The 13,953-nt window shown below is 37.8% G+C and overlaps 1 protein-coding gene across 3 annotated transcripts; it reads right to left on the bottom strand.

Annotated features, from left to right (window-relative positions):
• Positions 1 to 103: 103 nt before the first annotated feature.
• Positions 104 to 13,417, bottom strand: snap23.1 (synaptosome associated protein 23.1). 3 transcript variants are annotated; one of them, XM_085342711.1, is made up of 8 exons: positions 13,290 to 13,417; positions 9,123 to 9,237; positions 5,897 to 5,938; positions 5,224 to 5,272; positions 4,283 to 4,400; positions 2,830 to 3,003; positions 2,575 to 2,719; positions 104 to 2,185 (listed from the first exon to the last, which is right to left on the bottom strand). In XM_085342711.1, the coding sequence occupies exons 2-8, from the start codon at positions 9,177 to 9,179 to the stop codon at positions 2,123 to 2,125; spliced, it is 648 nt and encodes a 215-aa protein (XP_085198837.1). In that variant the 5' UTR covers positions 9,180 to 9,237; positions 13,290 to 13,417; the 3' UTR covers positions 104 to 2,122. The 3 variants fall into 3 exon arrangements, with proteins under 3 accessions (XP_085198837.1, XP_085198836.1, XP_085198835.1); XM_085342710.1 differs by lacking the exon at positions 13,290 to 13,417 and adding an exon at positions 13,092 to 13,282; XM_085342709.1 differs by lacking the exon at positions 13,290 to 13,417 and adding an exon at positions 12,397 to 13,070.
• Positions 13,418 to 13,953: the final 536 nt, after the last annotated feature.

Genomic DNA, 13,953 nt, shown 5'->3' with positions numbered 1-13,953 from the left:
AGCTTGTTTTTGTTTGTTTTTTAAACAAATGCAGTCTTTAATTATTGTCACTACATCAAAAAAAAAAGTGCATTCAATTGAATTTCAGAAGAGATTTATTGAGTATAAACAATTCAACAGTGGCAAGCGTGAAACAGAAGGCATTTTCACTTTGAGCAGTCATCCGCTCACCGAGCTAATTTCAGATAAGATGAGCTCCATATGAACATATTTAAAATACACAAAACTGTTGTATTTACATTCCAGTGGCTGTGGGTGAAACAATGAATAAACAGCTTCCAGACAGCAAGGCAGCTTTAGAATAGACTAATTAGATCCGAGCTCATACGTAACAGGCTGAGGATGATCACTTATAGCAATACAAAGCCCTGAAAACAGTTCATTTCAATCCTTACAAACTGAGTAGGTATATGCCTGCAGCACAGCATGCAAATTAGCATTTTTCTTCAAAACAAATAAGAAGATTCATACGAGAGATACTTTGGGCACATTGTATCCCTTTATCAATGGCCAATTTTCCTCAGCGAGCCTTAATACAACCCACCAGGACTTATTGTGCCTCTGTGTTTACCCCTTTAACAACTTTCACTTACATGTATACTTTTTGCATTTTTGCTGCCAGCGACGATTTCTCAGCCTGGCTACAGCTTCGACAACACAAATTTAAATTCTCCTTTCAATCGTCAGATGATATTGTACCATAGCTGTGCTGTAAAAACTATTTACACATGTAAGAGGAGCATTTTACGATGCAGCGGCTGTTACAACACAACCGTACATCGTGTATAAGATTGATTGGGTTCCTACAGATTTCACCACTTTTTATTATAGGTTATTGTTTTTAAAATGCCAAGATTTTAGTAACCAACTGGCCTGAACCTAGCACATAAAGAGACCTCACAACAGGTTAAACAATGCTCATCTGTGGTTCAGAACTGAACAGTTCCACAATTATCAAATTGCCCTGCACAGGTTGTTATGTCTCCTCTTGTAAGCTACTAATCTCCATTAACCATTAAGAGGAAACAAAGTTAAGAAATTAGATTAATTGCCTCTAGTCATCCTGTTAAACAGTATTTACATCAACACTGTGATCAAAGTGAAGAAACGGTGAACATAGAAGAGAGCAGTTCACCTACTGTTACATATCCCAAGTTCAGTGTTATTGTGAAGTAAACTAATTGCTTCAGGGCAGGTAATGATAAACAGACCTCATGATCCTTGCAGACCTTCCTTCTCATAAGAAGAACGAGTGATTGCTATACAATGTTTCTAACCACAGGTCATCTCTTTGTAGCAAGTAATTACAATGACCTTAACTCCCCATCTATCAGAAATTTTAAGTAGTAACAACATCAAAATTCTTTCATTCAGGTACAACATTAGATTTTTTTTATTTTTTATTTTTTTAAATAGCCCTTTTATATGAACAGGCATAAATGGCATGGGAACAAAGTGTTAAAGAGAACTTTATTCGCAAGTCATTTCTGCTTCATGAGTAATTAAATAAGCAAATAATATCAAAGCATTACACATGATACAATAAACCTAATTACACAATGATAAGGAGTATGTATAAGGATTTGAGTAAGATTCATTTCAGACCAGAGTTGATGTTTCCTTTTAAACTACATGAGGCTTTATGGAGACAACAGCTCATCAGTTTTGATGAGTTAACGGTCACATCAACAAAACAGCTCATTCTTGACTTAGATGAGAAACAAAAAACAAAACAACAAAACGGAAAGCAGCAAATGTGCCACTTCCCTCCCTGTGAAGGTTACATGCATGTAGTTTGGTATCAAACAGCAGTGATAGGCAGTCAGCCACTTACTGAAGTATCTCACACTGTTTCTCACGGTCCAGCATGACTAGGCATGTGTGTAAAAGGGTGTGAATAGTGGTGGACAGTCCAAGAAGTTGTCTTCACTCTACGTACAACTTAGTGCGATAAGGGCAGGCACACTACTGGCAAAACTTCTTCATGAGAGAATTTCTTTTTACTTGCAAAGTATGTTTGCAGATGCGCACAAATATACAGTGTGTGTGTGTGTGTGTGTGTGTGTGTGTGTGGCGAGAGAGGCTCAAGGTTGATGAAACTAGCAGAAGCGGGATTTCTCATCTATTTGATGAGCTTGTTGGCCCTCTGGTTTGCTTCATCAATGCGCAGCTTGTTCATGTCCGCCTAAAGACACAGACAGGTGGAAAGGGGCAGTTATACAGCTGTTTTTCCTTCCCCAAGTAGCAATTTATTATCAGTTGTAAATTTTTATGAGTAAGTTTCCATTCTCTTCCTCTGTAAGAACATATGCATGTTTGTGAATGTTTTTACAAAAATCTGATATACATGAGGGGGTAACAGCCCATCATATGAAGCAATGAGTCGACGCAGACATGAGCATCAACTACATACAATTCAAATTATTTAGGGGGGAGTGTAGAAAACAAACAAACAAACAAACAAACAAAAAAAAAAAAAACAGCAACTAAGTGTTTTATGGATCAGTAAAGTAAATTTACTTGGACCCCTTTTCACATTTACTAGAGGTTCATGTGATTTTAAGCCGTTTTTACCTTGTCGTTGATGCGGTCAATCTGTTTGTTCTGCTTGTCTATCTCACTTCCCATGTCCACAGCAAGGCTTTTCAAGTTGCCAATGATGCTGCCGACCGCCTCCAAATTCTCCTCCATTTCATCTTCACGTGCATCATTGGTTATTCTGTTATACATATGCAAAGTATACATATGTTCTGTTAAATTGACTGCAATAGTTTTGGCAACACCAAAAAGTTCAAGACTTTTAGCAATATAAAATAACCAGGACAGTACCTCTGGATGTATGGGCCTGATGGTCCCGCAGCATTAACCTGGGCAGCCTGGCCATTGCGGACGCCTGAAGGCTGCTTTGAGACCACTTTTGAGCCATCTGCATCATTTTCACCTTCAGTTCCTCCAGTACCCCAGGTACGCTTATACCGTGAGTCATTCTCGATTGATGACACTCTGGAGCGAAAAAACAAAACAAAAAAACAGCGTGTCAGGATGCACGAACAAATGCAGAAGTACTTAAATTCAGTCACTGCAACAATTACATATGTTCAGTAATAGCCATGAAACTCAAAGGATTCCCTACCTTATATCTTGATAATCAAAGAATCTTCTTCTCCAAAGTGAAAGCATTTTGGGAAGATTTTTTTTGCATGTTAAAACCATCATAGGATCTCAATGTGCACACAAAGTGACACTCCAAAATCATCGCTGCATGGAGGATTTTAAGTGCATTTAGCCCAGATGAGTATGCGGCTCACATTAAGAAGTTGGCTGGAACACCATCACATTTCCTATCTGTCCATTAATGATTGGAAATGCTCACAAATTTAATCAGCAATCTTCTCACCACGAAATGTACATTTGCCAAGCAGAGAGTTTTTTTTCTCCTTATGTCAACACACACAGACATTGTGAGCCACATTTGGGCCACAGCAGCCAATCAAGTATTCGTGAGAAATGTTCCTGACTGACCACTGATATTGTGGAGATCTTTAAGCAAATAATATTCAATATTTTAAGAGTTGTAAGCAAGAGGGTCACAAAGCTAAAACATACATTTTCTGAGGGTCTTGTTAATTTTCCTTGAAAATGTGAATGAATAAAGCCCCATGTTCACAACTTAGCCGTTTAAAGTTCACATTACATACATTTACGCTCTAGACAGGACTGTCCAGAGCGTAAACGTAAATGTTTAGTATCCTTTAAAGGATTAATACTTAGAATACTCTATAGATTCTCGGGAGAAATGCTGCTTGGGAGATAAGTGCTGCCCTCTCATTCTAAAAAAAACAAACAAACAAAAACAAACAACCTGCATTGCTTTGAATTTTTAAAAATTCAACCAAATATTCTGCAACCAAGTCCAGCTTTTGTATTAAGGAGCAAAACTGAAAGGTTTTATGTCAATGCAAACAGTAGCAAAGTAATTCAATTGTCACTTAACATGCATAGAAGAAATTAGTGCAATTTTTACTTTTGTACAACACCAAAATAAAAATAACAGGTTGTACTGTAAAATGCAGTTTTCTCAGCTTTACACAGACTGCTTGTGTGTTTGCTTTGTATCATTGTGAACCCCCATAAAAAAACAGTCACGTACACACAATGAACATACAAGCCACCACAGCACAAACCAAAAAAAAAAAAAAAAAAAAAAAAAAAAAAAAAAAGGTGTTATGGATCCAAAAGTCAGTGATTTAGATCTCTCGGCAGCTCCAAGTATACACTATACCTATCACAGGGGCAGACACAGATGCCACAGCACTTTGAGAGGTCGGTAAGGTTTTTCTCAGCCTGTCTCATGTCCTGGTTGATCTGATCCATGCCTCGCTCCACACGGCTCAGCTGTTCTAAAACAGACAGGCACAGCACACCATGTCAAACTCTGCTTGCTATGCACTAGAAAACGGTTGTAAATTGTGTTTTAAATATCACCTTGATTTATTCATTTTTAGAATAGATTTAATTATACTAAATGATCCCTGGGGGAATTTTCAAACTGGGTCAATAACTGGGCCACTGCAGCAGAAAAGAGGCATATTGTAAAAATACTGCAGTTAGTGCAATAAATAAATACAAATACACAATTGTTTAGCATGGAACATAAACCTGCAACAGCACTCGAAAGTTAAAGCAAATCTTACTCAAATAAAAAGTATAACAATGGCCAATTTTTATGAATGGTGAATTTCAGTACGACAATGAATATATTTGCCTGGATGCTGCAAATTCAGATGTGTAAACCCCCCAACTTAACACAACACTATAGCGTGCCTGCAGCCACTGTTGGTGGTGCAAATTAATTCATCTCATGTCTAGAAAGTAAATATTTCTACTGGCATAACATTCTCAAGCATCTTTACACATTCTTTTCTTGCAATTTATGTTTTGTTTTGGTTAAATACCAAAAATTTTGTACAATCTTGACTTCCTTTGGTGCAAAATAAATAAATAAAATTTTAATCAGGAAATCTGTACTCTTAAATCATCAAAATTAGAAAAAAAACTGTCATTAAAGGCTATGCTCTTTGGCTGATTTTGACTACCAAGTATTTTTTTTTTCTTTTTAAATCAACAAATGACTCAGCAATTCCTTAAACTTAATCATTAGCATCCAGTAATTGTCTTGATAATACCACAAATATTTAACAGAAAAAAAACATCTTCATCTACCTCCTTGTTGGTCCAACATCACCACTGTGTTGACGCCTGTTTGTTTGCTCTGAAAAACAAGTTAAAAAGTCAAATGTCTACAAATTAATTTATGCATTTAAAATATGGTAAATGGTAAATGGCCTGCATTTGTATAGCGCTTTTCTAGTCCATAGGACCCCAAAGCGCTTTACACTACATTCAGTCATTCACCCATTCACACACACATTCACACACTGGCGATGGCAAGCTACATTGTAGCCACAGCTGCCCTGGGGCGCACTGACAGAGTTTGTTAGATTTCAGAATTAGGATAAAAGGGAAGTGGCCATTTTATCTTGTGTCCTTGTTCTGGTCTACAGCTCAAGCACACAAACCCTCCAGCTCACACAGCCTCTCTCAGAGAGCAGAACAAGGACCAACATTTCTGGTTTCAGCCAAAAAACTGACAGGTAGTAACAAATGCTTTGCTAAAGCAACAGCACAGTCTAGGCATCTCCAATCAGGGTTTGGGCATTTAAATACTAACAAAAATATAAATCTGGATGCTTAATCAAGCCACAGTTCTTGATCCCACCTCAGGTAATGGCCTACGACAAAAACGAAAAACAAAACCTGTCTGGCTGCTACAGCAAGACTCCACTGAATATATCACAGTGGTTTATTGGCAAGAGCAAAATCAATAAAGTCTCACCTCTTCTGCCATCTGTAGCATCCTCCGTGTGCTTTCAAGTGACTTTAAAACAAAAGACAAACAGAAGGCATTAGAGTGTAACGAGAATTCAAGGTTCTAGTTAAAAGTAATCTGTAAACAGACTGAAAAAACTCAAGTAGTAACTGTAGTTACACCTAAGACTTCTTATGCTGCATTGGTTTATCTGGCTCAATTAGTGTGCAATCCCATGCTACAAATAAGAGGCAGCTAACAGGGCAGTGTTCTGTGAACTTAAGTATAGATATAGTTTTAAAACTTGGATTGCTTAACTGCTAATGTAAACAGATACACTGATTATTGTGCGAGAGAGAACGAGAGACAGAGAGAGAACGAGAGACAGAGAGAGAACGAGAGATAGAGAACGAGAGAGAGAGAACGAGAGAGAGAGAGAGAACGAGAGAGAGAGAACGAGAGAGAGAAAATCAGGAAAGTGGAAAGATGCAAGTGATAAGCAAAACAGGGAAGATGCTACACATCTGATATTCACAGATAAATGAAAGTAGATACCAGCAAATTTATAAAACCACATTTAAGAGTATGGAGCTGTAGGTTAATATGGTATACTGTCTGATTTAATTTCCCTGCACTCTAAGAGCACTGCTCAGCTGTAAGCTCCTCAGCACTGTGCAGTCATTGGGGGAGAAGTGTATGCACTAACAGCAATAGAGCTGATAGTGAACACTGATTCACTCAGACTCCTTCAACACAAAATTAAATCTGACAACTCTGAACTTATGGCTTTTTTTTTTTTAATTCTTAAAGAAAAACTAACTCATTCCTTGTTCCAGTCAATCAGTTGTGAGGATGTGCTGTATTTCTGTCGTATGTTGTTAATTGAAATGTTTGAGCATCCTGACATGGTATACTGGCGTCACTTTTTTAATGTGCACACCCAATCAAAATAAATATAAATATATATATATATATATATATATATATATATATATATATATATATGTTAATTGTCCTTCATCTGGTGAGATGGATAACGCTTACAAAAAAAAAAAAAAAAAAGCTTAAGATTTCCAAGGATAGCGTGGACAACAATACAAATACACCCACAGACACAAAGTGACGGCGGTGAACTGGAATGCAGTCGGTTCAGGTGAGTTACAGCTTTTGTTTCTCTATTAATAGTAAACGCAGTGAAGAGAACAGAGCATCCAGAGGAGTGGAGGACTGAAGCACATATGCGACTTCATTGTTACCATCACTAATGAACTGCTAACGAGAGCGCGAGGACCAGATTCCTCATTCTCTGTGTTATGTTTGCTCTGAATACATTAATCAGTGAGCTGAGAAACAGACAAACACAGAATTGGCGAGAGGGATATGATGAGCTCAGCCAGGTTTCTGTTGGCTTAGCCAGAACATCACTTGGGTGGATAAACATTACATTATGTCTCCCAAAATCCTTGAACTTGGCTAATTAAGCTTGAAACCACTGTCTTAGCCAAATTTTCCAGATCGGGATGCTGCGACAATTCTTTGAGAAACAGATGAATCCTGAGGTGTTTCTGTTATTTGTTAGGAATGGCTTAATTGAAAGTAAAGTTAGGTGAGGTGCATGACAGTTGTTATTCTACACACAGAGAAGCAGAAAATTGCTTATGGGTATTAACTGGCTGCAATATGTCAGGATTATCAGAAAATATCACAAATATTTAACTAATTTTACAGCCTCGAGGGTCTTTAAACCTAGTTTTTTTGACTGCAAAACAGCCGTGATATTAGAAAGACACCTCATATTTAGCTTCCTAAAGCTAATCTGGTCTTATAACCAATTCCTGTAATGCCCTGACACATTACCAGTCCCTGCATGACAGTGTTTCAGGTATGATATGAGTGGTTACCCAAAGCCAGAGTGGTAAGCATTAGCAGAAGGACCCTCCCAAGCCCTGTCCCTTCCTCTTTTCTCCTACGTCAACCAGGCAGCAGCAGACAGAAGAAAGATTAAAAGAAGATTGCAGGTTAAGTCAGAAAGCACACAAAGAGAAAAAGAAACAAAAGCCACATATAATTAGTACAGTAAAAATTACATGAAGGTGAAGTGCACAGCTACAAGCCCAGCTAGCAGGTTAATTTGCTTCCATTTGATTCAGATGGCTGATTATATGATACCCTGAAGTGCTGATTAAACAATTATCTCCCTGATAATAAAACACTAAGATATAGCTGATAACATTTAAACTGTCAAAACCAGAGGGGTAAGGGAGCTATCAGGTTAAATTAGGCGTAAAGTTATACACACACGCGTGCGCACACACAGGCACATGCATGCGCACACTTCCTATGAATACTGTTAGTGGTTTAAATATTTCAGATTTGTTGCTTATACTTATGAATACTATATAAAATATTCAAGAGCTTTCCTGCCAGAGTTAAAATAAGATGACCAATATCTCTCTCGGGTATTTATGCCAAATTTGGAGCTATAGCTTATGTTCTTTTCTAAGGATTCAAAAACCAACTTTCATAGGTGCTAGCTGGTGGATAGTTTTAACCTTCAGTCAGACCCTGGTTATTTCTCCTGCACACAAGCTAACTGTGGTTTTGCATGCGGGACGTAATAGCTGCCCGGACTTACAATGCTAGCCTTCTGGATGCCTAGCATTGGTTTGTCATCAAGCGACACTCAATGAAAATCCCTTTTTATATTCAAACTGATCACTTATTGAATGCTGTCTGGGGATAAACAATTTCTAAGTCATTACCCAATTATTTATTGGGAAGTTTCCTGAAGAATTATGTGATTTACAACTAATTATTAGGAATTCTTGGCTGCTGTAATGAAATGCTAAGTTTGAATCCAAGTAAACATTCATTCATTACTAATTTAATTTTTATATAAACTTGGCTTGTCTCTAGGCAGATTTCTACCATTTATACTACACTGACCCTACCCAACCCTACAAATACATATACTAGTCCTTTATACTGGTAAGTAAATGGAATACATTCAGCAGATGTGTTTTGCCTTGTAGCCAAATTAAATTGACGCGTCTAGGAAAATTTATACTGAAAAGCTCATATACAGAGCATATAAGCAAACTTATGAAGTGCCTCCCTTTCAGCATAATCCATTTCCCTGCATGACATTCGTACATTTACAAACTCTATATTACAAACTCACTTTAAGGAAGTTTCACAGTTCGACAGATGATGACACAATGGATGTGAGTATGCATTGTTTAGGAGTCAGTACCTCATCAGTCACTTGGTTGGCCCTAATCGCCATCTGTTCCACAGTCATGTCATCCATGTTGCTGGTGTCCTGTTTGGAGGCTCCTCCCGTCTTACTGAGCTCAATAGTCTGAGGCCTGCAAGAGGGGCAGAGTTCAAAGGTCACTAAATAGCATCAGAGTGCATCAATTATCATGAAATTGCAACTTATTTTTTAAGTTGAGCACAGTTGCCATGTGAACTTTGCAAGTGTTAACAAAATTTAAAGAACAAAAAACAAACATGGTTATATAATATGTAACTTATATAATATGTAATAAGCTTCTTTTACATGAATTTCCTGCAATAAAACAGCTGATATATCAAGGCTTCTGATGCAGCCACAATATCGACAATAGCAGATGAAGGATATCAAGGCCACACTTCCCGTTCACCAGTCATTATCAAAACAAACCAATGGTTTCCGACCTTTTAACCAAAGCCTGTTGAATAGGAGAAGTGGAAACCTGATATTTTCAGGTATCAAAATGATGTTGCTTGCAGATACTGTTTATATTGTGCTTACAGATGTGTGCTTATAGAGATTACAACTCATTAAATGTTCGGTCTACTTTGTTTCCTGGCTTGTTCGTAGATAAATCTACCAGAAAAACTGTGATAAGTTGTGGTGGAAAGTTTCCTCACATTGACAACCCGCTACAAAGTTATCAAATCTGATTTGACAACATTTTTTACAGCAGTGAACCATAAATGTAGAACAATTAATGTTTTAAAAAATAAGGATAAATGAATCCATCTGTTAAGATTTGGAAAGACCACAAAATAAAAGAAAAAAAAAGGCTCAGTGTTTTACATTACTAAAAATAGAGGACGCATTTAAAAGGTTAAGCATTTAAATGTGCAATCAATGTTCACCTTGTTTGTATCCATCATATGGAGAGGGAAAGAAAAGATGCAAAATCCAAACAAATCAGGCTCTTTTCCTTCCCCTGAAGGAGTGTTGCGAGTCTGGACACAGAGCTGGCTTAGTGATAAGGCATGTAAAGCTTAGCAGTGGGATGGCTAGTAGAATCATGTATGCCAACAATGAGGGAACTTTGATGTGGAGCTTATGATATGGAAATCAGAGGCGTGAGACTGGATAGTGACAACTAGCAGGAAACACTTATCGTGCCTGCCTACGATACATAAAAGTGAATTTAAATCACTGGTTATTATTAGACATTTTAAGGTTGCAGCTCAGTGAAATAACCAGTAAAAGTTTATAAAAAGCACATGAAATAAAGTCCTTAAGGAATATTTAGAGGTTTACGGTGGTATTTACATTTGTTAACTTATTCGACTACAACTAAGTGATGAGCTTGTGATTTTCTTCAGAATTTTCAAAATGCATCAACCTCCCGCTGCATGAAACAGATGCAGTGTACATCACTAAATAAAATTGGAAAAGGAAAAATCATGATACCATAAACTGATATAACAAAATAAAAAGTGAGTTTTTACATCTTAAGTCAGTACCAGAGCTACTTTTAACACAGAACTGTGAAAATGAAGTGCATAAATACCTAAAACACAGCTATGCTGCTACATTAGAATAATTATATAACAGCAGATGCTCTCTGTGGTTGGTTTAACACGAAACTAATGACAAAATGTGATTATAAGATAACAGGCTGTGCACTCACTAGTATCTTTATGGTCGGCATATGTACTGAAACACTAAATCAACTTAATTAGAACAGTATAACATCCATAAAATCCATGTCCTGTCATATATCCATAAAAAAGGTGCCTTGTAATGTGAATCAAACAACTTTCCTTCCTCTGTGTTAAACACTGAATTCTTAAGAAGCTTCATTGTCAGTTACTCAGTCACCAAAAACTGGTAATGCCTGAGAACAAAGGCATTACCAGTTTTACTGCTATAATCTTGGATGTGATTAACTTCCAGAGCTGGTCACATCAGGATGCACAAGTCCATGTTTGCCAGCTCAGTGCATGCTCTGTTCAGATCAACATTCAGATTTCATGATCATGCACAATTTGTAAAAACAGCAGGCTAGGGATGAGGCAGTATCATCAAGAAGCTGTGAACAGCAGCAGGAAGAGCTGACCGTGTCTAGCAACTAAAACCCAGAAAGTGTGAAAACTGCCTGTTTTTTTTGTGCCCTCTGTAGTTTTCAAACAATGCAGAGTATGAATAGTTCAGTCAAAACAAGACAGATGAAAACAGATCAGAAGAAAATGCTTATGTTTGTTAGAGATCTAAAAACAAGATACACAAGGAACAAGCTGTCTCCCAACTTGTATTGTGCATTTCAGTACAATTCATTTAGAGGAACAAAGTGTGTTAATTGTTGCAGTTATAATTTGGATCACATAATGAGTGATGTTAGCTCGTGCAGGAGTTTAGCAGATACAAATCCAATCCAAACAAAATTACTTTGTCAGGTGACCTTCATGCAGTCTCGTATCATGGGATATGCTAAAAATGACTGGCGTAATGGCCTCAGACAAGCTTTGGTGAACAAGGCAACATTAGATAAAGCTCATCATAACCAAAGAATTAAGCTTGTTTTCCTATCACTGTACTGTCAAGGGCAGAAGCAGTAAACTGTAAAAACAAAGCTGAATCATTTACTCCAAGGCTAGAGTTTTTAGATGCAAACACTGCTGCTTTTCCCCCCCTCATTTTTCCTGTCATCTGCTTTTCCTTGTTAACATTCAAGTGGCATTTTCCTGTTTTGCAAATAACCCCTGAACTTCAAGTTCCCTTTCAAACCTGCAGCCCCTAAACATCCTGAGGGGAAAAGGAAAAAAGAAAAAACAAAATACGGATAGTCTACTTGGCAGACAGTGCAGAGGATTTAATGTTGTTGACTCTGCTTTTTGGACAAGAGTGCACTTTATTCACTCAGGCTTCACTGCCTTTTCTGACCGATTATTGGACTTGGCAAGACACTGATGTGAGTTTACAACTATAACAATGAAGGTGGACTCCTTTACACACCTACACTCTTTAGATAGCCACGATGAGGGCAGATGAACATGTCAGCGATACATAATAAATGTGACAGTAAAAGCAGAGCTTTTTATAAACTGATAGCAAATGTTCTCTGTGTTTAGCCACATATGTGACTAGATTTACTAAGTATATGACTTAAATATTATATTTTGTTTATTTGCACCCCAAACTACGTACCCAACCCTTAAATTCATTCCACAGTTAATACAAACAGAAAAATGTTAGTTCAGAGGAACAAAGGAAATAATACAACCGAGGCTAAAGAACATACCGATTCATGTTGCAGTTTCTTCACTTGACCAAGCACAAGTGGCAAACACCACACAGGGAAATGCGTTTCTTGTTCTTCTACCCAAACCTGTTCCTCCAGATTTGATTGGAGCACAGGTGGCGTCTTATTCCAATCACGTTGAACACATATCCTCATTTCACTCTTGATGTTTTATTTTCTTTAAACAATCAGACAGAAGCTATTGTTCAACGATTTGTCCTTACAGGCTGTCTTGAATAAAGACAACCTATTTATTATGCCGAGGAGGAAAGTGTGTCATGTTTTGGGTAGGAGGGTTGACTAATAACAAACAAGGGGACCTATGACATCATACCAGACAGGCAAAGCCTAAACTGCGACATTTGATTCAACTATTTGTAAACGATAAAAGCATTCTTCAAGACAGAAGACTGAGGAAAATACGACATGTGGTTAATGATTCCTGCTGTAACACGTATCCACACACCTGACTGTGGTTAACTGCCAAGTGGCCACGTAACGTGGATCACTTGATAAACAGGTGAAAAAGCATTACAAGAAACCCCCGTAGTTTCAGGCAGTGTCCCACACCCATTACACTATCACTGGGGCCGAGAGGTTTCCAAAACAAAACTTCTTAAACGCAATGAAAAAGTTACAAAAGAGGAAGAGACAAATGTCAAACAGTTTATCAAAGCGAATTAAACTTGTCTTACATTGTCTGAAAACTTGCAGTGGTGCTCAGCTATCGCAAAGAGGGTAAAATCCGAGAGGGTAATTTCTTAAACAGGCTAATGTACGTGCTGGCCTGCTAGTTAGCTAGTTCCGCTTTCTTGTCAACTAACGCTAACACTGAAACAGCTGTGTTGAGAGGAAAGTGTAGATAGATATTTTCCAAGGGAGTAAATACTTACAGTTAACCCTCCTTGTTTTTTTAAAAAAAAAGATGACCTGAAAACTCCTCCTTCTTGACGGTATGTGAACTTGGCGCTGGCAACTCCCGAATTCCTTCACTGGTTCCGCTGTCTGTCCGAAGTTACGATGGTGCTTTCAAATGCTGTCGGAAATATGAAAACTCAAAACTTTCAATGGACCTTGCATCCCACGTGTTGCCCAGAATGATTTGAGGCACGGCATGCATTATTTCTCTCCCTATAGGTTTAACAATCTAAAACTGAAAAAGTAGTCTAGTTCTCAGGTAGTCAACTTTACATGAAAAGTTGACTTAAATATAACTGTTAAACTACTTGTGTTTTTTGTCTGTGTTTATCTTTCAGCTGCTGTATACTGATTTAACAAAATCACGAGATAATACAACTTGTGTGAAGTTACTTGGCTTTCAATTTTTCTTTCTTGCTAATCAATTTTCTTTGTGGCTTTACTGTGCATCAAACTGCGACTCATAGAGAAGTGAGCGTTCCGTCAGCACTGAACGCAACACTTAATGATGCGCGTGTCCTGTCATATGACTCCAGAGGAAAAAGAGGAAGAAGAAAAAAAGCGCTGCTCATTTTCCCCACATGAGTGCAGCATTTACCCTTCACCTGGACCTCCCCCCCTCGCCCCCCCTCTTCTGGG

Source organism: Diplotaxodon limnothrissa, linkage group LG19 (genome assembly GCF_057381915.1).
Source record: "Diplotaxodon limnothrissa isolate DT_005_m linkage group LG19, D_limnothrissa_male_GT1.1, whole genome shotgun sequence".
Classification (NCBI taxonomy): Eukaryota; Metazoa; Chordata; class Actinopteri; order Cichliformes; family Cichlidae; genus Diplotaxodon; species Diplotaxodon limnothrissa.
The sequence above is the reverse complement of the archived record's forward strand: the minus strand, read 5'-3'. Positions and strand labels throughout refer to the sequence as shown.

Bases quoted from the DNA above. Each gene is read 5' to 3' on its own strand.
- snap23.1 (XM_085342709.1), bottom strand. The intron at 5,273-5,896 runs GTGAGACTTTAT...CTTGTTTTTCAG, and splicing joins TGCTACAGATGGCAGAAGAG to AGCAAACAAACAGGCGTCAA. The intron at 4,401-5,223 runs GTAGATGAAGAT...TGTCTGTTTTAG, and splicing joins GATGTTGGACCAACAAGGAG to AACAGCTGAGCCGTGTGGAG.